The sequence below is a fragment of the Dendrobates tinctorius genome, unplaced genomic scaffold, assembly GCF_039654945.1.
Source record: "Dendrobates tinctorius isolate UK_male_01 unplaced genomic scaffold, ASM3965494v1 ptg000293l, whole genome shotgun sequence".
Classification (NCBI taxonomy): Eukaryota; Metazoa; Chordata; class Amphibia; order Anura; family Dendrobatidae; genus Dendrobates; species Dendrobates tinctorius.
Window position 1 is genome coordinate 24,169,725 of NW_027361960.1, and position 25,601 is coordinate 24,195,325.

Genomic DNA, 25,601 nt, shown 5'->3' on the forward strand with positions numbered 1-25,601 from the left:
TCTGATTGTTCCGCACCTGGTTTTGGTTTACAAATCCTGATAAAAAATACTGAACAAATACTGATAGTGTGGTGGTAGCCTATGGCTGATCCTGTGATATTAGCAACATTTCTATATATCACATTTATTTCATTTATTACCTCAGTGATGTTGGATATAGTTCCGTATTTATAAAGTAAACTATTTCAAATGCCATGGTGATTCCCAATCGTCCTAAAGTGGCTAGCGTTATTTTTAGCCACAAATGATCTGCAAATGAATAGATATTTATCAGATTAGAGTCTGTAAAATTAAAACAGTGTAATATTTTCTAAAACCAAGTAAAAAGTCTAGTAGGAAGTCAAGTGTGTGTGTATGTCTATTTGAAATATACAAAATGGCCTATTTATTAGAGATGCTCTCTAGCTTTGTATGAGGTTTGGGCTTTATGAATTTGTCATGTCACAGATTCCAAAGGGGGACTGGAGTCATTATTGTTTTTATGTCAGTATTCTCGTGTAAAAATCTTTGAAAAGTCACATAATTTTGCTTTTCCAATAGTATTTATTTAATTTTTGTGAACAAAAGAGAAGTATTACTGATGAGTAGGTGAAGAAGGGGGGGAGGGGAAGGGAGGGAACAAAGGAGAACGGATGTCTCATGAACATTGTTATATAAATATTGACATTAACTGATGCGTATCTGAATTATACATTTTGAGAAAAGGAAACAATCAGTTCAATATAACAATAAATGATAACAGCAACAACAACAGAAGTATATCCAGATAGTGAGGTAGATATTCAGATAGCAGTTAGGGGAGAATCCTATCCCAGTGGGCCCACTTTCTTGAAAATTTAATTTGTTGATCGTTAGCTAAGGCAAATTTCAGCTCGTACGATCTATGGAGGGAGATTTTCTCTAATACATCTGTAAAGATAGGAGGGGTTTCGTTTGATATGAATGATAGTGTCTACTAAAATTTCCTAGATCAAGGGAAAGCAGCGCCATTTGAGGGGTGAATGCTATATTTTTATCCACAATTTTATTGATGAGGGTAGAAGCATGAGACCATAATGATTTTAATTTAGGGCAGTTCCAGAACATATGTAGAAGATCACCATGGAGACAGTAGTTCCTCCAGCATAATGAGGAGAGTTCTTGATTGAAATGTGCCAATCTGGCCGGTGTGTAGTACCACCTTGATTTGAGCTTAAAATGGGTCTCTTGTAATGACATGGACAGGTTTGAAGCATAGGTGGAAGTCAGGGCGTCCTCCCATTCTTCAATGTGGAATGATGTTTTTAGCTCGCTTTCCCATTTGGTAATGTAGGCATTCTTGGACATCTCACAGTCCTGGTTAATCCAGTCATAGATATGACAATGACTCCAAAAGATTCCATTTGTGTTGCATAGAAGATTTAACGTTTCTTCAGATATATTTGGTTTCTTCTTAAGAAAAGTAAAAGTCTGGTCTTTAAGAATCAGAAATTGGATGAACGCCGACGACGGAAGTTTATACTTGTATTTTAAGTCTGAAACACAGAAAAACACAGTAAAACAAACATATAAAAATACTCTGCTGTAAAAAGGTAACAGTACACAGCAAGTGCTAGTAAATAGATAACAAAACAGGGTATTTGGTTGATACTTTTTTTTTGCAAAAAATGTATACTAAGCCGCTCTACCAAACGTCAAGGTAACCCATATCAGAGCAGTCACTAACTGATGTATTTAAAAACCTGATCATGTGTATAGTACCTATATGAGCAGGATTCAGGCAGGTAATGCCCGATGTGGACACGCTATGGAAGAAGACTTTTATGTGCATGTGTATTCAATTTGTTTCTTGTTTTTGCAAGATTAGGGAGGTTTTCACCCCTCCCCTGTGGTCCATGCACATAAAAGTCATCTACATCAGTTAGCGACTGCTCTAATATGGGGTTACCTTGACGTTTGGTAGAGCGGCTTAGTATACATTTTTTGCAAAAAACGTATCAACCAAATACCCTGTTTTGTTATCTTTTTACTAGCACTTGCTGATTACTGTTTTACAGTAGAGTATTTTTATATGTTTGTTTTACTGTGTTTTTCTGTGTTTCAGTCTTTTGGTGGTGTGAACGCTGTCCTACAGACTTGTTCACTGTGTACATGGCCCATGTGTTTTATTGTATTTTAAGTCGCTGAATTTTAGGAATGATTTTCCATCATGTACATCCCCCAACCTCTTAATACCATTTTCGGTCCAGACTGCAGGTAGAGTTTGGTTGCTGAATGATAAAAAGAGAGAGAGTGGCAATTGTCTTAAGACTAACATTTTAGGTGTTCCCCTTTTATGTTTGGAAAGTTTTTTCCAGGCGTACGTGACAGCTAAGAAGATGGGGCGGGAGGTTGAGCAGAGGTATTGATTGGTTAAGGTTTTTAAAATGAAATCTTTTGGATGTTTATTTTTGTTCAATGAAACTTCCAAATCCAACCCACGCTGGGGGGCTATCGCAAGAAAGCCAGTGGATGCTCAGCTTTATTAAAATTGTGAGGTAGTGGGCTGTGATATTTGGGATGCCTAGGCCTCCGTGGGATTTCGTTTTATGAGTAATGTTTGATGAGGTTCTTGGCTTTTTGTTGTTCCAAATGAATGCCTTAATTGATGCTTGAAGGGTTGTCAGGTATGAAACCGATATTAGAAGGGGTATGGACTTCGGGACAAATAGTATTTTAGGCAGAGTGAAAATTTTTATTGTAAAGTTTTTTCCCCACCAGGAGAGGTCTTTCTCCCAAAAAGTGTTGATATCTCTATTAATTGTCTCAAGTACTGAGTTCATGTTAGCCGAAACAATATTATTAATGTTGTTCGTTATAGTGATGCCTAATAGGTGATTTCTTTGGTGGCCCAACTAATGGATGATTTTTTTAAATTTCTTTGACTTGGTCCTAATTCAGATTGAGATGAAGGATTCTAGATTTATCTTCGTTGATTTTAAAATTTGATAAATTTGAGAATGAGTTGAGGGTTTTATGTAACTCTTTGATGGAATTGGTGGGGTCTGTTAGAGTTAGTATAACATTGTCTGCGAACAGACTTAGTTTGATTTGGCGTGATTATTACTATTATTATTTCTAGAGCACCATTGGTTCCATGGTGCTCTACATGAGAAGAGGTTACATACAAATTACGGATATCACTTACAGTAAACAAACTAACAATCACAGACTGATATAGAAGGGAGAGAGGACCCTGCCCTTGCGCGTTTACATTCTACAGGATGGTGGGGAAGGAGACAGTAGGTTGGGAAGTTGCAACAGCTTCAGTGATGGTGAGGTGGTATCTCCAGTAGTGGTGAGGAGGCATCATTGTAGGCTGTAAGCTTTCCTGAAGAGGTGGGTTTTCAGGTTCCGTCTGAAGGATCCGAGTGTGGTTGCAAGTCAGACATGTTCGGGCAAAGAATTCCAGAGGAAGGGGGCTATTCGGGAGAAGTCTTGGAGGTGGTTGGGTGAAGAGCGAATAAGTGTGGAGGAAAGAAGGAGGTCGTGGGAGGACCGGAGACTACATGAGGGAAGATATCGGGAGATTAGTTCAGCGATATATGGAGGAGACAGGTTATAGATGGCCTTGTAGGTCAGTATTAGTAATTTGAATTGGATATGCTGAGGGAATGGGAGCAGGTGAAGAGATTTGCAGAGGGGAGAAGTGGAGGAGAAGCGAGGAGAGAGATGAATTAGTGGGGCAGCAGAGTTAAGGATGTACGGGAGAGGTGCGAGGGTGTTAGCAGAGAGGCCACAGAAAAGGATGTTGCAGTAGTCGAGGCAGGAGATGATTAGGGCATGCACAAGCATTTTAGTAGGGTGAGGGTTGAGGAAGGGACGGATTCTGGAAATATTTTTGAGCTGGAGGTGACAAGAGGTGGAGAGAGCTTGGATATGCGGTTTGAAGGACAGGGCAGCGTCAAGGGTTACTCCGAGGCAGCAGACCTCCGGTAAGGGGGAAAGCATGATGTCGTCAATTGTTATAGATAGGTCAGGTAAGGAAGATCTGTGAGATGGGGAAGATGATAAGTTCAGATTTGTCCAAATTCAGTTTGAGGAAGCAGGAGGAGAAGAAGGAGGATATGGCTGATAGACATTTCGGGATTCTGGAGAGCAGAGAGGTGACGTCTGGGCCAGAGAAGTAGATCTGAGTATCATCGGCATAAAGGTGGTACTGGAACACGTGGGACATTATGAGATGCCCCAGTCCAAGTGTATAGATTGAGAAGAGTAAGGGTCCTAGAACAGAGCCTTGGAGGACTCCAACAGAGAGAGGGTGGGATGAGGAGGTAGTGTGGGAGTGGGAGATGCTGAATGTGTGGTTGGAGAGGTATGAGGAAATCCAGGATAGGGCGAGGTCTTGCCAAAGGAGGAGAGGATCTGTAGTAAAGAGGAAGTGGTCTACTGTGTCGAAAGCAGAGGACAGGTCTAAAAGGAGGAGTATAGAGTATTGTCCATTAGCTTTGGCTGTAAGTAGGTCATTAGTAATTTTGGTCAGGGCTGTCTCAGTGGAGTGATGGCGTGGAAACCAGACTGTAGATTGTCAAAGAGCAAGTTAGATGAGAGGTGGAAGGAAAGTTCAGCATGGACGTGCTGTTCCAGGAGTTTGGAAGAGAATGGGAGCAGCTTTTTAAGTATAGGTGTGATTGTGGCATGTTTGAAAGCAGAAGGGAAGGTACCAGAAGTTAGTGATAGGTTGAAGAGGTGGGTTAGGGATGGGATAAGAGTGGTGATGATGTTGGGGAGGAAGTGGGATGGGATAGGGTCAAGTGCACAAGTGGTGAGGTGTGATTTGGAGAGATGAGCAAGCTCCCCTTCAGTGATGTTGGATAAGGTTTGGGCATTGGTCTGGTATACAAAGGGGTATAAAAAGGGGTTGTGGTGGTTGAACAATAAAGACTTGCCGTGTTTGGTCTATCTTGTTTTTGAAGTGTGTGGCAAAGTCCTTGGCAGAGATTAGGGAGGTTGGAGGGGTTAGTGGTGGGTGGAGGAGGGAGTTAAAAGTATTGAACAACTGTTTGGGGTTGTCGGAAAAGGAAGATACAAGGGATGTAAAGTAGGTCTGTTTAGCAGAGTTGAGAGCTGATGTGAATGCGTGTTGCTTGTTTGAGTGCAGTGAAGACTTCTTGCGAATGCATTTTCTTCCAGCGCCATTCAGCAATTCTGGATGCTTGCCAAAGCTTTTTAGTGGTGTTATTGTGCCAAGGTTGTCTATTGATTTGTTGCACTCTGTTATGCATGACTGGGGCGACTGAGTCGATGGATGATGCAAGAGTGGCATTGTAGAAATTAGTGGCAGTGTCTGTGTCATGGAGTGTAGATATGGAGGACAATGGTTGAATAGAGTCATAGAGTGTGCGAGTGTCTAGATTTGTGAGGTTTCTGCAGGGGTGCACATGTTGCTGGACATGGGTGACAGGTGAGGAGGACAGGGATGAGAAAGTGAGTAGATGGTGGTCAGATAGAGGGAGAGGGGAGGTTGTGAAATTAGATAGGGAGCAGAGACGGGTGAAGGCCAGGTCTAATGTGTGTCCGTCTGTGTGGGTGGCTGAGGGGGACCACTGAGTAAGTCCAAAAGAAGATGTAAGGGACAGGAGTTAGTAGGTTGCCGACTGGTGGGTGTCAATGGGGATGTTGAAGTCACCCATGATGATGGTGGGAATGTCAGCAGAGAGAACGTGAAGGAGCCAGGTGGAGAATTGGTCAATAAAAGCAGTGGTCAGGCCCAGAGGTCGGTATATGACAGCCACTTGGAGGTGGGAGGGAGAGTAGATGCTGACAGAGTGGACTTCAAAAGAGGGGAGGATAAGGGAGGGAAGAGGTGGGATTTGGTTGAAGGTGCAGTTGGAAAAAAGGAGAAGGCCCACTCCTCCACCATGTCTGATGCCAGGGCTAGGAGTGTGGGTGAAGTGGAGGCTGCTGTATCATAGCGCAGCAGGGGAGGCAGTGTCGAAGGGTATCAGCCATATTTCGGTGAGGCCAAGGAAGACAAAATTCTGAGAGGTAAAGAGGTCGTGAATCACATGGAGTTTATTGCAGACGGAACGTGCATTCCAGAGTGATCCAGAGAGTGGGAGCAGGGTGGTGGGCATCAAGGGCACGGATTTGATGTGGGAAATATTTTGGGTGTTTATAGTTTGGGAGCGATAGAAGGGGGTAATAATGGGCAGCATGAGCTGTGGGGGTCCAGGGTTGGGAGATATGTTGCCAGCAGTGAGAAGCAGAGAGAGACAGAGCATGTGGGAGAAGGAGAGTGGGCGGCTTGTTTTATGTTTTATTAGGAGGAGCAGGTCAGCGGAGGAGGTCAGGTGGGGAGGCAAGGGAAAATTCAAGTAATTGTCTGCTGGACCCTATAAAGTGGTCTGCGGGCTTAGGAAAAAGCTAAAAATGTGTAAATGTTAAAAAATGTACTGTATGCTGTAAACAAATGTACATAACATGGGTGCACCTGGTCACGGCTGCACGAGTGGTTTTACACCACTGCTTCACTAGAATGTACAAACACTATTTGAAGTTCTGTCATTTTTTGCCGGCAGAGCAGGACTTGTATGCCACTTACACAGTGCCAGTAATATATCAGAAGTGCCGTAAGAGCGAGTGATGATGGAGGAGATCTTCTGACAGCTAAGTGTGTAAGTGGTGTAAGGAGAGCGATCTGCCCTAAGGGCTGTGTGATGGTCAACGCAGGAAGAAGCCACCCATCATCATCATCACAAGGGATTCACAATTATAAAGCTTGGACTACTGTCCTTGTTGTTCCACTGCCACTGCCTAATGTGTAGGCATAGACATAGTGTCTTCAAAATATTAGCCCTGGGGGCTGTATCATGGTTGACACAGGAAGTAGGCCTCAAGAGCCAGACAATTATGAAAGTAGACTACTAGCATGGTAGTTGCAGTGCCCAATGTGCAGACATAGACAAAGTGTCTTCAAAACATTACCCCTAGGGGCTGTATCATGGTTGAAGCAGGAAGCAGGGCAGGTCTGTAGGGCAAAACAATTATTATGAAGCTAGGACTACTAGCACAGTAGTTGCAGTGCCCAGTGTCCAGGCATAGTATCTCCAAAAATTAGCCCATGGGGCATGATAGCATGGTTGATGAAGGAAGAAGGGTCTCACTCTCATCACAAGTGCCTCCTATGCAAAATATTAATTAACGGAACATTGTTTTTAGCTTATTGACCATGAGGTACATGTGTCAGAAGCAGGTTTTGAAAACATGTGCAAGAAGAAGAAAAGGGGCTTGTATGGGAAGGGATGGACGTGATCACCAATTGCAAAAAAAATAACGTTTTGGGTGACTTTAAGTTGGGATACTGTCATCTGGAGGGCTTAAATACTGTTGCAAAATCCAGTCCTTGTTACATTTTATCAGTCAGCCTGTCTGCATTCTCTGTAGTCAACAGTGTGCGTGTATCTGTGATTATTGCCCCAGCGGCACTGAAAACACGCTCTGACATCACACTAGCAACAGGGCAGGCCAGCACCTCCACGGCATATAAGGAAAGGTCTGGCCAAATATGCAGCTTGGATATCCAGTAATTAAACGGAACAGAAGCGTCAGGAAAGACGCAGGTATGGTCACTTAGATAGTCGTTGACCATCTTTGTTCAACTTCTCCCTCCTTGACATTGTTACTCTTCCAGCTAGTCCCTGTTGATGAGCCGGTTTATTGAAGATGGCCCAATTTGTGGACATTTTACCACTACCTCTTTTGGACCTGCTTGGTGTGTCTCTCCCCATTAATGCATGCTGTTGCACAGAGCTGGTACCTTTGATCGACAACGGCAATCTTGAAAGATTTCATTGTGAAACCCCTTGGTGACTGCAACAGTAGCGAAGGAAATTTGTCCTTGTACCGTGGGTCTAGAAAGGTGGCCAACCAGTATAGGTTGCTATTGAAAATGTGGATTACGTGAGGGTCTTGGCACAGACAGTCAGGTATGAAGTGTGCTATGTGTGCCAAGCTGAAAGGAGGCAAATCTTCTGTGACCCCAGAAGGAGGAACAATACCCATCCTCTCCTCACACTGACTCTTCTCCTCCACCTCTCCTCTCCAGCCCACCCATGCTGGACAGACATGAAGCTGGGGTTGGGATTCCCCTCTGTAGCATGAGGTGGCCCCTCAGTACCACTGAAAAAGAAGTCCTCTCCCTCCTCGTTTTCATCATGATCTTCATTCCCCAATCTTACCTGATGATATTGGCTGGGCTGGGTAGGATCACCCATTGTGAAATCTTGCTCCATACCCAGCTGCTGGGCACTCAAAGATTCCATTTTTTCATTCTGCAGCGATTTTTCCAGCAGACATAGCGTAGGGATGGTTACGCTGATAATAGCCTGATCATCGCTCACAAACTTGGTGCAGTACTCAAAGTTATCAAGCACCTCACAAGTATCAGTGATCCACACCCACTCGACAGTTGTTATGTGTCTTGGCTGAGTCTCAGTGTGACGGGCATGTTTAAGCTGGTATTCAGCAAGTGCCCTTGTCAACACATGATATGTTGAGTTCCACCGTGTTGGCAGGTCGCAAATGAGTCAGTGGTTTGGCAAATTAAATTGCTTTTGAAGCACTGTAAGACCGGCAACAGTGGTTGAGGAATGGCAGAAATGGGCGCAAATACGGCGCATCTTCTCAAGTAGGTGCGGCAAGTCAGGGTATGTTTTTATAAGTTTCTGCACCACTAGGTTCAGCACGTGAGCCATGCCTGGCACGTGTACCAGTTTCCTGAGCCTTAAAGCAGCCACCAGGTTACGCCCATTGTCACAGACAACCAGACCGGGTTGAAGTTCTAGTGGGGAGAGCAACTGATCGGTCTGTTGTTTTAGCCCTTGCCACAGCTCTGCTGCAGTGTGTGGTGTTTCACCTAAGCAGATAAGCTTCAGCAGAGCATGTTGCCGATGCGCTGCTGCACAGCTCCCAACTTGGGAGTGATGTGGAGGTAATTCAGCATAGGATGACGAGGTGGAGGAGGAGGAGGAAGAGGGGAGAAAGGACGTATATGATGAGGCGGAAACCCTGACTGAGGTTGGGTCACTATTCGTGGCGTGGGTAGGATATGTGATCATCCAGTTGGAGACTTTGTCCCACCAGGTTGAGTCAGTGTGCCGTGACAGAGATGTATTGTCCCTGGCCACAAGTACATGTCTGTTGTAAGGTGGACCTTCCCAGTTACGGCGTTGGTAAGAGCACGCTTTAGATTGTTTAAGACGTGCTGGTGTAATGTTGGGACGGCACGCCGGGAAAAATAGTGGGGCAGCCACAGCCAACAGATCACGGAAAGACTTTGTCCCCACAAGCCTAAACGGCAACATCTCCACGGCTAGCAACTTGGCAATGTGCGCGTTCACTATTTGTGCTTGTGGGTGCATGGCTTAGTATTTACGCCTCTTTTCATACATCTGGGGCATGGACAATTGGACGCTTTCCTGGGATAAACACGTGGATGAGCTTGTTGTGTCCTGTGTCTGTGCAACCGCAGCTTGTGAGCAAGAAGTATGATGATCACCTGCTTCCTGCCCAGCAGATTAGGAAGGACGGATTACGGGCGACATGGCAGTGGTTTGACCAGCAGACACTGATTTGGTACCCTGTTGTTCCACCCACTGACTAGGGTGCTTGGCTTCCATGTGTTTCCGCATACTGGTCGTGCTAAGGTTGCCTTTGCCCTGGCCTCTGCTCAGCTTTATAAGGCAGATGCTACAGATGACAACATTTAATTCAGAAGGACTATCAGAAAAACATTTCCAGACAGCGGCTGAACGCACCCTTGCCTTGACTTAGGGCACAGAGGGATTGCTTTTGGCAACAGTTGACACACTTTGCACTCTACTCAAACCAGTAGCCCTTGGTGCCTTTGTTGGTGCTACGTATCCACCTTCTTCCTCTGTGCTGCTGTGCTGGCTATGCGTACCAACGGTCCAGGCCGGATCGGTGGTCTCATCATCAACCATCTCGCCGTCCATGTCATCCTCCTTCCGTGTTGATATTGGCGACTGGCCAGATGGAAACTGTGTGTCATCACCATCAGCCTCCACCTCTTCACCCAGTATATCACATGGATGAAAGTGGCTTTCTTCTGGCTGTGGGGCTTCAAATATTTGGCTATCATCAACAGACGATACCTCCTCACGATCCGCTTTAAAGTCACGCGATGAGAGGCCAGAGGCAATGAAAGGAAATTTGCCAAACAGATCCTCGGAATGGCCAAGGTTGGGGTCAAATGTTTCCTGTGACTCCTGACAGGGTGATGAACTAGGAACAGGCTGAGAATAGGATGACCCAGCGTTCTCTGTATGGACAGGAGACTGTTTTGTCATGGACGATTGGGTGACACTGCTGCTAGAAAATTTTGTCGAGGCCTTATCAGCCATCCAAGAATGTATCTGCTCTTGTTCTACTGGCTTCTAGACCCATTTACGTTCCAGACTGGAAAATTTCACCAGGAACCTAGATGCATCAATCTTCTTCGGTCTCCCAGACTCTGTGCCTTGTTGGGCCAATGACAGCCCCACGTCCACGTCCCAGTCCCTTCACAATAGCCTTTTTAGGAATTTTGGATTTTTCTGCCATAGTTGCCGTTGTTCAGATGCAGATATTGGGGAACAAGGAGCAGTTAGTGTTTTGTGGAAGGTAGCACTACAGCCTAGTACTGCTTTGTGTTTTACAAACAGCACTGCAACAGCACAAAAATATTACCCTGAGGTTTAAAAATAGATTACACACCCCAGTAACCATACAAGACAGTGGTGCTGCCACTAAAAAATTGCCCTGAGGTTTAAGGCGAGAGCACGCACCCCAGTAACCACACAAGACAGCAGTGCTGCCACTAAAAAATTGCCCTGAGGTTTAAGGAGAGATTACGCACCCAAGTAACCATACAAGACAGCGGTGCTGGCTGCGTGTCAGTTGTGCAGTAACGTGCGTCCTATTCGCTGTGAACACAGCACCACAACAGCACAAAAAAACTGCCCTGCAGGGGTAAATGAGACCCCAAAAATAGCTGGGAAAACTGTCACTACTCAGTTCCTGACCTTATACTTTCAGTTCTGAAAAGAGCTTTTGGGTTTTACAGAGGATTTCTGGATGATTTGCACAAACAAACACAACTCTCCCTAGCAGCTGCTCACACTCTCCCTACACTAGCTGTGTTCTGCATGCAATGTGCAGAAAATGGAGGCTGCAGGGCTTGCATAGAGCCAGGCTATGACTCATAGGCTATGACTCATAGTCTCTTGGATACATTTGAGATCTGCCTGTGATCTGTCCAGTTCCCTCCAAAGAGAAAATTTCTTCCATGGGCTATTTAGCCCTCTTATGTTGTAGGTCATACTCTTTAGACTCATGGTGTGGTTAACTTGGAAAGAAAGGGGCCACCGGGATAGTTTCACTGGATAAATTAAAAAGTGTACCTCTCAAGATTAATAAGGACACCAAACAAAGAGAAAAGTTAACAATGTAACAAAATCACAAACCTGTGCAAAATTACAATACGTTCAAAACGAAGTTCTCCTTAAAGGAAGCCCTCTTAAAAGTGGGCTTCTTCTTCTTCTTGGGGGAAAACCGTGGATGGGAAAGAATGAGGTACTACATCTAGTTGTGATTAACAAACCAATGTGTAACAAAATGATATGAGATGACACATGACCAGACCGTTATAAATTTGTGTCATAAGGCTTGGGCCCAGTTCAGCGCTTTGCTCTGGGGAGGGTTGTCTCTCAACGAAGTAATGAAACTGGAACCTTCCTCGGGGGTAAGAGCTTGAGGGGAAAACCCCACCTGTAACAAAGACTTTGCGATTGTGATAGGGTTCTGGGAAGGTTTTTTCATTTTTTAGAAATTGGAGGATTTTTTCTTTTGTTTTGTAGAAGTGTATTCGCATAATTATGTCTGTGGGCACTTCAGCAGGAAATTTTTGGAGGCGGGGTAATCTGTGGATTCTATCAATGGTTAATTCTGCGTTGGTAAGGGAGGGTATAACCATCTTGAAAATTAATTTAACATGATCAGAAAGGTTTTCTGGGGAGATATTTTCAGGGATGCTGCGGATCTTGATGTTATTCCTGTGGTTTCTGTCTTCTAAATCTGCCAGCTTGATTTTTATTTACCTGACTTCAGTGGTCAGGTCAAAAATAGTACTGGAGGACTCTATGGTTTTATTCTCTATAACCACAATTCTATTTTCATGGTCAGAGATTTTTTTGTTAAGTTGTTCAAATGTATTTTGAGGCAGAATTGTTTGATTTTCAAGGCTTTGCTCCATATTTTCATTTATTTTGTTTGCTAGATTCAGAATATATGCTTCAGTACTAGCATTATTTGGTTTGGGAAGGTCGATAATCGGGGTTGAAATGGATAAGCTAGTCTCTGTTGTTGTAATTTCAGGATCTTTTTTGAATCTGCTCCTAACAGGGCTGAGGTTAGGGGAAGAGTCGCTGAAATCATCATCCCCCCCTTCTGAACAATCTTGTGAGGAAGTGTATTTTGCCCCAAGTGTCACGGTTCCTTCTTTTTGAAGTTATAGATAAGTCCATGTTTTCTGCTTGGAGGTTGCCCTGGGAGCTTGGAATTTTTGGTTTGATTAGATTTTCAGAGTGGGTCTTTTTAGGATTATCAGTAGGAGTACTGGGCGGCTTGGTTTTCCCATTTGGACAGGGGATGTTTGACATTCCTTCCTCTTTTCTCAGAGGGGATCTAGACTTCCTGGGACTTAATGTGTTTATCCTATCTTCAGAGGTTTGGTTGAAGCGCAAGTGCGTGAAACGGCCATTGTCCACTCTCTGTACATTCCACCCGTGCCAATGCCTTTTAATTAATAAGAATTTTCACGACAGAATGGTGAGTGCCATCACTTTTTTTTCTCTTTTGTACAAATTTAACCTATCTTCAGAAGGATTATATTGAAGCTGTGGTGTCTCCCCTTTAAGGGTACCGTTACATATAGCGACGCTCCAGCAATCCCGACAATAATACGACCTGGTAAGGATCGCTGGTACGTCGCCACATGATCGCTAGTAAACTGTCAAACAGGCAGATCTACTCAACGACGCAGCAACGATGCGGCGATCTATATAACGACCTCGGCTGTTGTTGGGACCTTGTCACACAGCAGCTATTCTGACGACTCAGACCTCGATAGCGTGAGTTCTGAGTCGCCAACGAGGTCGCTAGTCATTGTTATGGTGTTAAACACAGCGATGCATGCTGGCCAGCGGGACGCCAATGATCAAAAAATGGCCTAGGACATTTGAGCACGATCAGCGATATCGCAGCGGGGGGCCGGTCGCCGCTATGTGTCACACGTAGCGAGATCGCTGGCGAGGTCGCTGTTGCGTCACAAAATCCGTGACGTTTCAGTGATCTCGCTATGTGTAACGGGGCCTTTAGATATTTAGGATGTTTGGACGTTGTGGTGATATTACTGTACATTTAGAGACTTAAAACTAAGTTGACCTATGTTACTTGAGTAGAGTTTCACCAGTAACAGTTATTTAATTGTAAGAGTAATAATGAGAGGCTAAATGTTTGCCTTATAAAGACCAATATATAGAAATCTTTTACGCCCTACTTATAGTAAGATGTGAGCATGAAGGAGAGCTAACTCCTAAAAGTTACTAATTAATAAGCAATGTGCTGTAAGCAAATTAGTTTTGCTGAAATAGAGCTAATGACCTTTAAATGAGATAATATACCCTCAGGAGGACTGCTCTTTTTAAAGCAAATATATGAAAGTTTTTTAAGGGAAGTTATTTTCTTCTTATTCCCTTATTTTGTGATGTAATATTGCCCTTAGTCCCATCTATTAAAGAGATGGGTTATATACAAAATATAGCTTGACGTCGAACAAAATCACTGATAAGGAGTTGCTCTGTAATGAGAGCTATTACCTAGTTCCGATTTTACAGTAATTCAAGCGCCCTGGGATATTAGAGTTATTGGATGTGTCTCTCGTTGATGTCAACCATAGCGTGGCTGATATTTATGTGCACATAGGGTGTTAATAAAGGTCCTGGGAAAGGACTGACAGTTTATATATATGCCAGAATATAGGCACGGGGCTCATGCTGTTTTGGGTATTGCTGACGGGTATGCACGGCATTTTATTGTTATGAAGCGGCCAGAGCTAGTGCCTTTACTTGCCGCTGCTGTGAGCCACTATCCCCGCTTGGTGCTATTGCTGTCACGGAGGTGTCCGGCCGGATCCAGCTGAGTGGTTGATCTCAGGGTGTCTGTCACCGACGATGGAGTATGTGTCTGGACGTTGCAGCAGTGAGAGGAAATTAACGGGAGCTATTTTCCGTTCTCCTGCTGTTATAAGCCTCAGTGCGGTAGCTGCGTGTTGCTTTTTATACACTGTAATCTCCAGAGGTTCGGCTGTTATTTCCTATCATTACCTGCACGGTCACCAGAAGCCAGAGCTGGAGGGCCTGTGATGGTAGGTCCGGTAGGAGATGTGGTCTTAGGTGTCAGCCACTGTGGTCCTCCCATCTGGTCTTGTTGATAGCTGCTCTCTGGAGATCTGAAGTTTCACGGATAATCCCGGCGGTTCCAGAGGGGAGATGTTGCTTGAGGTCCGGTCAGTGACCCACCGACTTGTATGCCTTGTAGTTTCCCTTGACTGTATAAGGGGCTGAGATGGTCTGGGGTCAAGCCGAGAATGCTCTGCGGTCAGGAGAGGGAGACCTCAACTTACGACCTGGCTTGACAGGTGGTTTCAGCAGTAAAAGTTTCTTAATATGCGGCCAATTTGGACAAAACTGGCCGTAAAATGAGCCTGAGATAAGATTTAGTCAGACTCTTTTAGGCCTGAATGGCTTATTATAGTTGAGATATATGTCAGGTTTGAGGCAATACCTCAGGAGCTCACAAAATCCGTGTCTCACATGTCCAGACACCGAAGCCACGCCCCCCATGTCACATAATTTTGGAGCAACTGGAGGCTGTGCTAAAAAGATGCTACTTTTGGCATTCTAACTTCATTTTCACTCAGCTCCGGTAAAGTTGGCTGAGCTTGGTCAGTATGAGGTTATGGCGAAAACACTCATCAAATCCATGACGAGTGTCGGTGTTTGGTGTGGCCCAAATCTTACTCAAGCAGGGACTTGAGTAGAATTTGTGGCGAGGTGCACATAGAGGTGTACACCTCTTATCAGGCACTCCTCATTCATGAATTAGGAGCATCAGACTCCTGTGCTCTTGAGATTATTTTACTATAAACTCCACAAGGTTGGCAGTTTTTGGAATACACTCCCTGGCTAGTCTCGTACTGATTATTATGTTTAAGACAAAGTTGCTCAGATGACATCTCACATTAACCCAATAATTAGGTCGTGAAGATAGAAATTTATAAAGGGCATTTTAGGTATCGGACAACCACTTTAAGGACATATCACATAGCATCCAACCAACCGATCCCTTCTAATAACTTGGTACCTTTGGATATGGCAGCTGTTATTAAACATGCAATGCCTGCTCCAGCATTACTCAAGGCAAATGGAAGTCTTCTGCCAACACGATCAATAGAGAAGAGAATAATGAAGGCTGCTGGTAATTCCACAACTGCAGAGATAAAAAAGTCTATATACAGACTTCCAGATACAATCCCCAGCCGCATGACAAGACCTTGGTAGATGACGGCACTTGTGAACCTGCAAGAAACAAAAATAACGGAAAGTTGGTAAGCTAGCCAAATAAATTAAACCATCATGTTCACATACAAACAGTATATACAATGGGCCATTACTAATTGAGAGGTAGACACAACATGCTCAGCAGAGATAGAGATGGCGACACACAATCCCTTAATGTCACCATCTCTATCGCTTAATGAGAGGTGCATGCAGCCATCATTTTCCCCGAATAGCCGCTGGTGAAGCCGAACTATGCCAATTGCTATTAACCTATTAAATGGCGCTGGCAGTCTCAAGTTAGTGTGCGGCCTGGAGATCATGGAGACTGCCATACCTACTATTACAATACACCTATGAAGACCAATAAAAAAAAAAAAAAAAAAAAAACTAATCTGAACTGAGAAAGTAAGTTAATGTGTATGCACAATGTAAGTGCATATTAACACATGACCATTAACCAGAGAAAACAAAAAACACAAATATCCTGAACTAAAAAGTAAAAAATAAACTGCAAATAATGCATAAAGGTAATAATAATAATAAGGGTATTTAGTAAACATAATTTTGATCAAAATAATGTACAAGCCATCCCGCCACATCACGGCAACCCTTGTGGGACAGTCCCTACTCTAGTATTTAAAACCTTTTCACTTGCCAAGTGACGTGAATGTGAACAAGGATCGAGCGGCAGTATATAGTACAAGAAATTAGATTAGTTCAAGTTCAAGTCCCTTAAGGGGACTAAAAAATACAGTAAATACAGTAAAATGTAAATATAATATTTTTAAAGAAATATTAAAAAATAAAAACAACATAAAAAATTGAATCACAACCTTTTCCATATTTGGTATTGCTACTTGCAGAAAAGTTTATCAATGAAAATATAACATTTACTGACCTGACAAAAAACCTACAATGAATTTCAATGTATCAAAAAAATGTCCAAGATGTATAAATACCACCTAACAAGTTATTCATAAACCATAACTACCATTAGTAAATGGCCGAAAAAGAGGCAAAAAGCATGATCATAAAATTTCTTCAAAATGTATTATTTACTCAGTACTAGAGTTGAGCGAAACGGGTCGAAAAAATTCAAAAGTCGCCGACTTTTGGCAAAGTCGGGTTTCATGAAACGAAACCCGACCCTAGGATGAGGTCGGCCACGAGGTCGGCTACTTACGCGTCAAAGTCGCGTTTCAAAAGTTTGTTTTGCGCTCTTTTTCAGCCAATCAGGATCCACGGACACTGTGGGCAACGTGATGACATAGGCAGGGGTCACCACCATCTTTCAGAAGGGCATGCAAGTGATTGGCTTGCTTTGGTGGGCGTCACAGGGGGTATAAAAGGGCGTGCACGCCGACCGCCATCTTACTTCTGCCGATCTTAGTATAGGGAGAGGTTGCTGCTGATTCTGTAGGGAGAGCGTTAGGCAGGGAAGAAGACAAAAAAACTGCTTCTGCTGCTAGCGATTTGGCCTGCACAACACACCAGTCACTGTGTGTGCAGTGCAAGGGGAGGCTATATAGTGGTGTATCAGTGGTGTTGGTTGTTGGGCTGCCTTCTAAGGCTTCCTGACATTCCTGCATTGCTGTTTACCCACTGCTCCGCAAACTGCTTTTTTAAAAGCAATCCCAATTTTTTTTTTTTGTCCTGCTGAGAAGAAAAAAAAACTGCTTCTGCTGCTAGCAATTTGGCCTGCACAACACACCAGTCACTGTGTGTGCAGTGCAAGGGGAGGCTATATAGTGGTGTATCAGTGGTGTTGGTTGTTGGGCTGCCTTCTAAGGCTTCCTGACATTCCTGCATTGCTGTTTACCCACTGCTCCGCAAACTGCTTTTTTAAAAGCAATCCAATCTCCCTTATCCTCTAGTCACTTTTGTCACAGCTGTGCCATCGAGCCTGTCACATAGCGCTCAGATATTCATTGGGCCTCACACAATCCAAAAGTGTCCAGTGTCCAAAAGTGTGTGCAGAGATTCAAAATCTCCCTTATCCTCTAGTCACTTTGGTCACAGCTGTGCCATCGAGCCTGTCACATAGCGCTCAGATATCAGTGGGCCTCACACAATCCAAAAGTGTCCATCCAGTGTCCAAAAGTGTGTGCAGAGATTCAAAATCTCCCTTATCCTCTAGTCACTTTGGTCACAGCTGTGCCATCGAGCCTGTCACATAGCGCTCAGATATCAGTGGGCCTCACACAATCCAAAAGTGTCCAGTGTCCAAAAGTGTGTGCAGAGATTCAAAATCTCCCTTATCCTCTAGTCACTTTAGTCACAGCTGTGCCATCGAGCCTGTCACATAGCGCTCAGATATCAGTGGGCCTCACACAATCCAAAAGTGTCCATCCAGTGTCCAAAAGTGTGTGCAGAGATTCAAAATCTCCCTTATCCTCTAGTCACTTTGGTCACAGCTGTGCCATCGAGCCTGTCACATAGCGCTCAGATATCAGTGGGCCTCACACAATCCAAAAGTGTCCATCCAGTGTCCAAAAGTGTGTGCAGAGATTCAAAATCTCCCTTATCCTCTAGTCACTTTGGTCACAGCTGTGCCATCGAGCCTGTCACATAGCGCTCAGATATCAGTGGGCCTCACACAATCCAAAAGTGTCCAGTGTCCAAAAGTGTGTGCAGAGATTCAAAATCTCCCTTATCCTCTAGTCACTTTGGTCACAGCTGTGCCATCGAGCCTGTCACATAGCGCTCAGATATCAGTGGGCCTCACACAATCCAAAAGTGTCCAGTGTCCACAAGTGTCTGCAGAAATTCAAAATCTCCCCTGTCCTATAGACACCTTGTACCTTGTTTTACATTACTATATAGTTTGTTGGATTTTGTCTACCAAAAATGAGGAAGGCTGGTGGAAGAGGCCGTGGAATTGGGCGGGGGTTGGCAGCTGGTAATGATGGTGTTGGTGGTGGATCTGATGGTAGTGGCAAGAGCAAAATAGGACCGAATGCAGGAGGTGCTGACCCTGCGTCATCGTCTGGCTACATAAGGCCTCGAACGCTTAGTTTTCTAGGAGTTGGCAAACCGCTTTTAAAGGCAGAGCATCAGGAAAAAGTTTTGTCTTACATTGCTGACTCAGCCTCCAGCTCTATCGCCTCCTCTTCTTCAGTTGTAAAAAGTAAAAGCACTGAGGCGTCATTGGAGGCTCATGTTCATGAACCACACCTTTCCTTGTGTCCTTCACCCCAACCAAGATTGAAGGATGACGCAGGCCATACTACTGATTACTCCATGGAGCTGTTTTCACATACCATGCCTGGATTATCAAGTCAAATAGTGAATTACCCAGGCCAAGATGAATCTGACATGGAGTGCACTGATGCACAGCCGATGATGGATGATTCTGCTGGTACATTCACTCAGAGCACTACATTGTCCTCGCAGTGTACAGAGCCAGATTCTGACCCTGATGAGACTCAGGTGCCCCTTCCCGCACACTATACCACCATACACGGTGACACAGAGGAAGGTGCACATGACATAGAAGAGGAGGTGATGGATGACCCAGTTGTTGACCCAGATTGGCATCCATTGGGGGAAGAGGGTGCTGCTTCCAATAGCTCAGATGAGGAGCATCCACAGCAGACATCGACATCGCAACAGCTGTTATCTGGCAGGCCCGGAGCACTCCAAAGACAGGTTCCAAACATCAAAAGAGTTGCTGGACAGCTTGTCCAGAGGGTCAAAAGATCACAGCGTGCTAGGCCGCAAAATGTCTGCCAAAGTAGGAAGAGTGCAGTGTGGCACTTTTTTGACCAAAATCCTCATGATCAGGCCAAGGTTATCTGTAAGAAGTGTGCAAAGACCTTTAGCCGAGGGAAAAATCTGAAAAATTTGAATACCAGTTGCATGCTTAGACATTTAACCAGCATGCACTTGCAAGCGTGGACACAACACCAAACCTCAAGTGCCACATGTGCAACTGATCACAACGAAGGTAGTCAGCAACGCTACATTGTTTCCCCCACTGTAAGCCCACCGGTTAGCACAGCAGCAAATGTTGAGGTGTCGTTGCAAGACCACAGCAGTCAGGGAATCCCACTGTTATATCAACGAAAGACTGATTCTAGGCCATCAGAAAGAACACCAACTCCATCACCATCATCAACCCTCTCTCAGTCCGCCCTGTCCACCGCTACTTCCACCATAAGCAGCTCTCAAGTCCAGCTCACCCTCCCAGACACTATGAGTAGGTCAAGAAAGTACTCAGTCTCTCATCCGTGTACACTGGGTTTGAACGCCCACATTGCCAAACTAATCTCGTTTGAGATGATGCCCTTTCGGTTGGTGGAAAGCACAGCTTTCCGCGAACTCATGGCCTATGCAGTACCACGCTATGACCTACCCAGTCGCCACTTCTTCTCTCGCAAAGCCATCCCAGCCCTCCACCATCATGTGAAAGACCGCATTGTCCATGCACTCAAGCAGTCAGTGAGCGGAAAGGTGCACCTCACAACTGATGCATGGTCCAGTCGGCATGGCCAGGGCCGTTACGTGTCCATCACTGCGCACTGGGTTAATGTGGTGGATGCAGGGTCCACAGGGGACAGCGGTGGTGGGACAGTGCTGCCTAGCCCACGGTATAGGAAACAGTTGGCTGTAGGCGTTCGACCCTCCTCCTCCAGAAGCGAAAGCTCGTCCACAGAGCGCAGTCGTACGAGCACTCCATCTGCAGCTGCCACTGTTGCACACGATGTGTCCCCCTATCGAGCAGCTAGTGGAAAGCGTCAGCAGGCTGTGTTGCAGATGATGTGTTTGGGCGACAGACACACCGCCGAGGTGCTGGCCGAGTACTTGAAGCGACAAACTGAGTCATGGCTGGGCAGTGTACATCTTGAGGCAGGCAAGGTAGTTAGTGATAACGGCCGTAATTTTGTGGCAGCCATAGCCCTTTCAAAACTCAGCCACATACCTTGCTTGGCTCACACCTTGAACCTGGTGGTGCAGTGCTTCCTCAAAAATTATCCGGAGTTAACAGCCCTGCTCCAGAAGGTGCGAAGACTGTGCGCGCACATCCGCCGGTCGCCTGTACACTCCGTTCGTATGCAGAAGCTGCAGCGATTGCTCCACCTTCCCAACCACCGCCTCATTATCGACATTGCAACAAGGTGGAACTCCACCCTGCACATGGTGGAGCGGCTGTGCGAGCAGAGGCAGGCCATAATGCATTTGTGGGAGGATACACGGCCAGGCACTTTGAGAGCAGACATGGAGTTGACAGGTGTGCAGTGGTCGAAGCTGAAAGACCTTTGTAAAGTCCTTCAGTGTTTTGAGGAATGCACACGGCTGGTAAGCGCAGACTACGCCATCCTAAGCATGAGCATCTTATGCGTCTGCTCATGCAAACTTTGATTCACCTTAAGGAGCAGGCGTCTGCAGCCAATGTTGATGAGGAGGAAGAGGAGGAGGGAATCCTTGATGACATTCATCCATTGTCTGCTCAGGGACCTCTCCTGGACGAGGTGGAGGAAGAAGAGGAGGAGGAGGATAATGATGGGGATGATTACTTAGGGGAGGAGGATGCATCTCGTGGGGCAAGTGAAAATGTTGGCGTGGCAAGGTCTGGTACAGGGTTTGTGCGTGACTGGAGGGATGTGGATTTGCCAGAAAGTGCTCCTCCACCCAGCACTCGCAGTGCATCATTGACACCGGGAACATTGGCCCACATGTCAGATTATGCCTTGCGGATCCTAAAAAGGGACCCCCGCATTGCCAAAATGATGAACGATGACGACTACTGGTTGGCCAGCATCCTGGATCCACGCTATAAAGGCAAATTACAAAACATCATGCCACAGGAGAACCTTGACCTAATATTGGCTAATAAACAAGCAACTCTGGTAAATCGGTTGCTTGAGGCATTCCCAGCAAACAGCAGCGGTGATGGTTCTCACACGAGCCGTACGGGCCGGGGGCAGCTTGGCAGAGGTGTTCGTGGTGCACACAGCAGAAGTGGCGTTGGAGACAGGGGTTTCCTGACAATGTTGTGGACTGATTTTTCAAATACCGCTCACACAACTGGTAATACTGCATCGATGGAAAGTGACAGGAGACAGCAGTTGTCAACTATGGTTACAAACTACTTTTCCTCCCATATCAATGTTCTCCCACACAGGTCATTCCCCTTTGACTATTGGGCCACTAAACTGGACACCTGGCCTGAATTGGCCCAATATGCCTTACAGGAGCTCGCTTGCCCAGCTGCAAGTGTGCTATCGGAAAGAGTCTTCAGTGCAGCTGGATCAATCCTGACAGAAAAAAGGACCCGTCTGTCAACCCAAAATGTGGATGATCTAACCTTCATTAAAATGAACCACGCATGGGTTTCCAAGGATTTTGTCCCACCTTCCCCTGATGACACATAGGGTGACAGAAAAATGGCTTGCTTTGGTCCACCTCTTCCTGGTACTTCACCTATTTCGCCTTTTGCATCAGCTGAATGTCCAACATCAACATATGCCACTATCTAAAACTCCCTAACTGTGCTGCCTCCCCCCCCATGGCCGGGGTCACCACCTAGCGCACGACACCGTGCGAGTGCCGTTGCCCTGGACAGGTGGGTAGGCCGACTCTTGGGCGCGGGCACTGGCACAGGGTCCCTCATAGTGCAATCAAGTGTCTCTGACGGTGGTGGTGCACACCCGCCGTCAGACACACCGCTGTACTATGAGGGGCCCAGTGCCAGTACCGACGCCCACGAGTGGGCCCCCTTTGCTTGGGCAGGGCCCCAGCATTTGCAATCTTTACCTCTCCCTGCTCCTCCGCTGTGTAATCTGGGCCGTCAAATCCATACTGTGCCTGACACCGTCTGAGCCTGCCTCCTGATGTATAGACATATATTTTGAATGTGTACGCTATCCATACATGTTATCCGGGGAAAAGGGACCCTTTCTAACCTTTGTGCAATCACGTGCAATCCATACTGGGCCTAACACCATCTGAGCCTGCCTCCTGAGACATATATTTTGAATGTGTACGCTATCCATACATGTTATCTGGGGATACGGTACCCTTTCTAACCTTTGTGCAATCACGTGCAATCCATACTGGGCCTAACACCGTCTGAGCCTGCCTCCTGAGACATATATTTTGAATGTGTACGCTATCCATACATGTTATCTGGGGATACGGTACCCTTTCTAACCTTTGTGCAATCACGTGCAATCCATACTGGGCCTAACACCGTCTGAGCCTGCCTCCTGAGACATATATTTTGAATGTGTATGCTATCCATACATGTTATCCGGGGATACGGTACCCTTTCTAACCTTTGTGCAATCACGTGCAATCCATACTGGGCCTAACACCGTCTGAGCCTGCCTCCTGAGACATATATTTTGAATGTGTATGCTATCCATACATGTTATCTGGGGATACGGTACCCTTTCTAACCTTTGTGCAATCACGTGCAATCCATACTGGGCCTAACACCGTCTGAGCCTGCCTCCTGAGACATATATTTTGAATGTGTACGCTATCCATACATGTTATCCGGGGATACGGTACCCTTTCTAACCTTTGTGCAATCACGTGCAATCCATACTGGGCCTAACACTGTCTGAGCCTGCCTCCTGAGACATATATTTTGAATGTGTACGCTATCCATACATGTTATCTGGGGATACGGTACCCTTTCTAACCTTTGTGCAATCACGTGCAATCCATACTGGGCCTAACACCATCTGAGCCTGCCTCCTGAGACATATATTTTGAATGTGTACGCTATCCATACATGTTATCCGGGGATACGGTACCCTTTCTAACCTTTGTGCAATCACGTGCAATCCATACTGGGCCTAACACCGTCTGAGCCTGCCTCCTGAGACATATATTTTGAATGTGTACGCTATCCATACATGTTATCTGGGGATACGGTACCCTTTCTAACCTTTGTGCAATCACGTGCAATCCATACTGGGCCTAACACCGTCTGAGCCTGCCTCCTGAGACATATATTTTGAATGTGTATGCTACCCATACATGTTATCTGGGGATACGGTACCCTTTCTAACCTTTGTGCAATCACGTGCAATCCATACTGGACCTAAAACCGTCTGAGCCTGCCTCCTGAGACATATATTTTGAATGTGTACGCTATCCATACATGTTATCTGGGGATACGGTACCCTTTCTAACCTTTGTGCAATCACGTGCAATCCATACTGGGCCTAACACCGTCTGAGCCTGCCTCCTGAGACATATATTTTGAATGTGTACGCTATCCATACATGTTATCTGGGGATACGGTACCCTTTCTAACCTTTGTGCAATCACGTGCAATCCATACTGGGCCTAACACCGTCTGAGCCTGCCTCCTGATGTATAGACATATATTTTCAATGTGTACACTATCCATACATGTTATCTGGGGATACGGTACCCTTTCTCACCTTTGTGCAATCATGTGCAATCCATACTGGGCCTAACACCGTCTGAGAATGATAGATGGGGCCCACCATACACTGGAACATTCCAAAGGTGGACATCAGACACTGGACCAGCATTTACAGGGCCCATTATACACTAGAGCATTAGAATTGGGGCCCATTATGTTTGGAGCATTATTTGGGCCCATAAGACAGTGGAGCTTCATCCATGGGGACCAACATATACTGTAGCATTATGTGGAGCTCATCATATACTGTTTCAAACATTATATGGGACCAATGATTCTGTATGGAGAAATAGATGGGCCTCGTCATGAGATGTAAAAAGTGAGGTATTTTTCATTGTACTATACCGCTATTTCTCTGCCGTATCGGAGCATGATGAGTTGTGGTATGTGTTAAAGGGGCGCTCTTTCGCCCAGGGCACATGAAAACCTGGAGCCAGCCCTCCCCCCCATAGTCTGTAGCCAAATAACCCCCATTTTTCAGTGCGTAACTTGTATTATGAAGTTAATTAAGGTTGACAAGCTTAAGTAAGAAGAATTGATGCTTTTGGCATTCAAATGGGCACTGTAGGTGTGTTTCCTGTCCTCCTCTCACTGACGACTTTTATTCCCCATTGACTTACATTGGGTTTCGTGTTTCGGGACGAGCCCGACTTTTCCCTATAATCGGACGATCTTGCTCGACCCGACTTTTGGAAAAGTCGGGTTTCACGAAACGAAACGCGACCCTAAAAAACCAAAAGTCGCTCAACTCTACTCAGTACATAAAATAAACAAGGGAATATGCACAAAATGCCATGATAATACACAGACCAGAAACCATATCAGAAAATATGACAGGAAAACCCCATAAAACTCATGTAATCAAAAACTTATTGTTTGATAGATGGCAAAAATTATAATATATGGTGCACTGAATATAGGACTGTGCTTTTTCAATACGGTGGCTAGCATTTATTTGCAGCAGGCAACTATTGGCACCTTTTTATGCACTTTTCCTGCATATTTTGCACACAAAATTATTTTATTGCATTAAGCACTTTATTTTTCCGAGGTATAGGTGACTGGAATTTATATGAAATAAGTGAATGCTCATTCTGAGTGGCGCTATACACCATTTTCTCAACGGTGGATTTTTGTGCATTTAATAAAAGGCTGTGCTTTTTTCAATAGGGTGGCTAGCATTTTATACGCAGCAGACAATTATTTGTACCTCCTTGCATGTAGCACTTTTTTCATTGTGAATTTTGCACATAATCTGTCTATTACATCAAGCATTTTATTATAATTTTTGCTATCTATCAAACTAAGTTTTTGATTACATGAGTTTTATGGGGTGTTCCTGTCATATTTTCTGATATGGTTTCTGGTCTGTATATTATCATGGCATTTTGTGCATATTCCCTTGTTTATTTTATGTATTGAGTAAATAATAAATTTGGAAGAAATTTTATTATCATGCTTTTTACCTCTTTTTCTGCCATTTACTAATGGTATTTATGGTTTATGAATGAATTTCAATGCCAGAATTGCATTTTTTCGGTAGATGCAACTCCACCATA

General features: G+C 45.0%; 1 protein-coding gene across 1 annotated transcript in view; it reads right to left on the reverse strand.

The window, feature by feature from the left end:
• The window catches only part of SLC22A3 (solute carrier family 22 member 3), a 469,228-nt gene that overhangs the window by 67,131 nt on the left and 376,496 nt on the right, over positions 1 to 25,601 (reverse strand). The window contains exons 7-8 of the mRNA XM_073560189.1: positions 15,442 to 15,656; positions 141 to 249 (exon numbers count right to left, since the gene is read on the reverse strand). Of these exons, the coding sequence (XP_073416290.1) occupies positions 141 to 249; positions 15,442 to 15,656 (324 nt within the window). The remainder of the gene's footprint in view (positions 1 to 140; positions 250 to 15,441; positions 15,657 to 25,601) is intronic.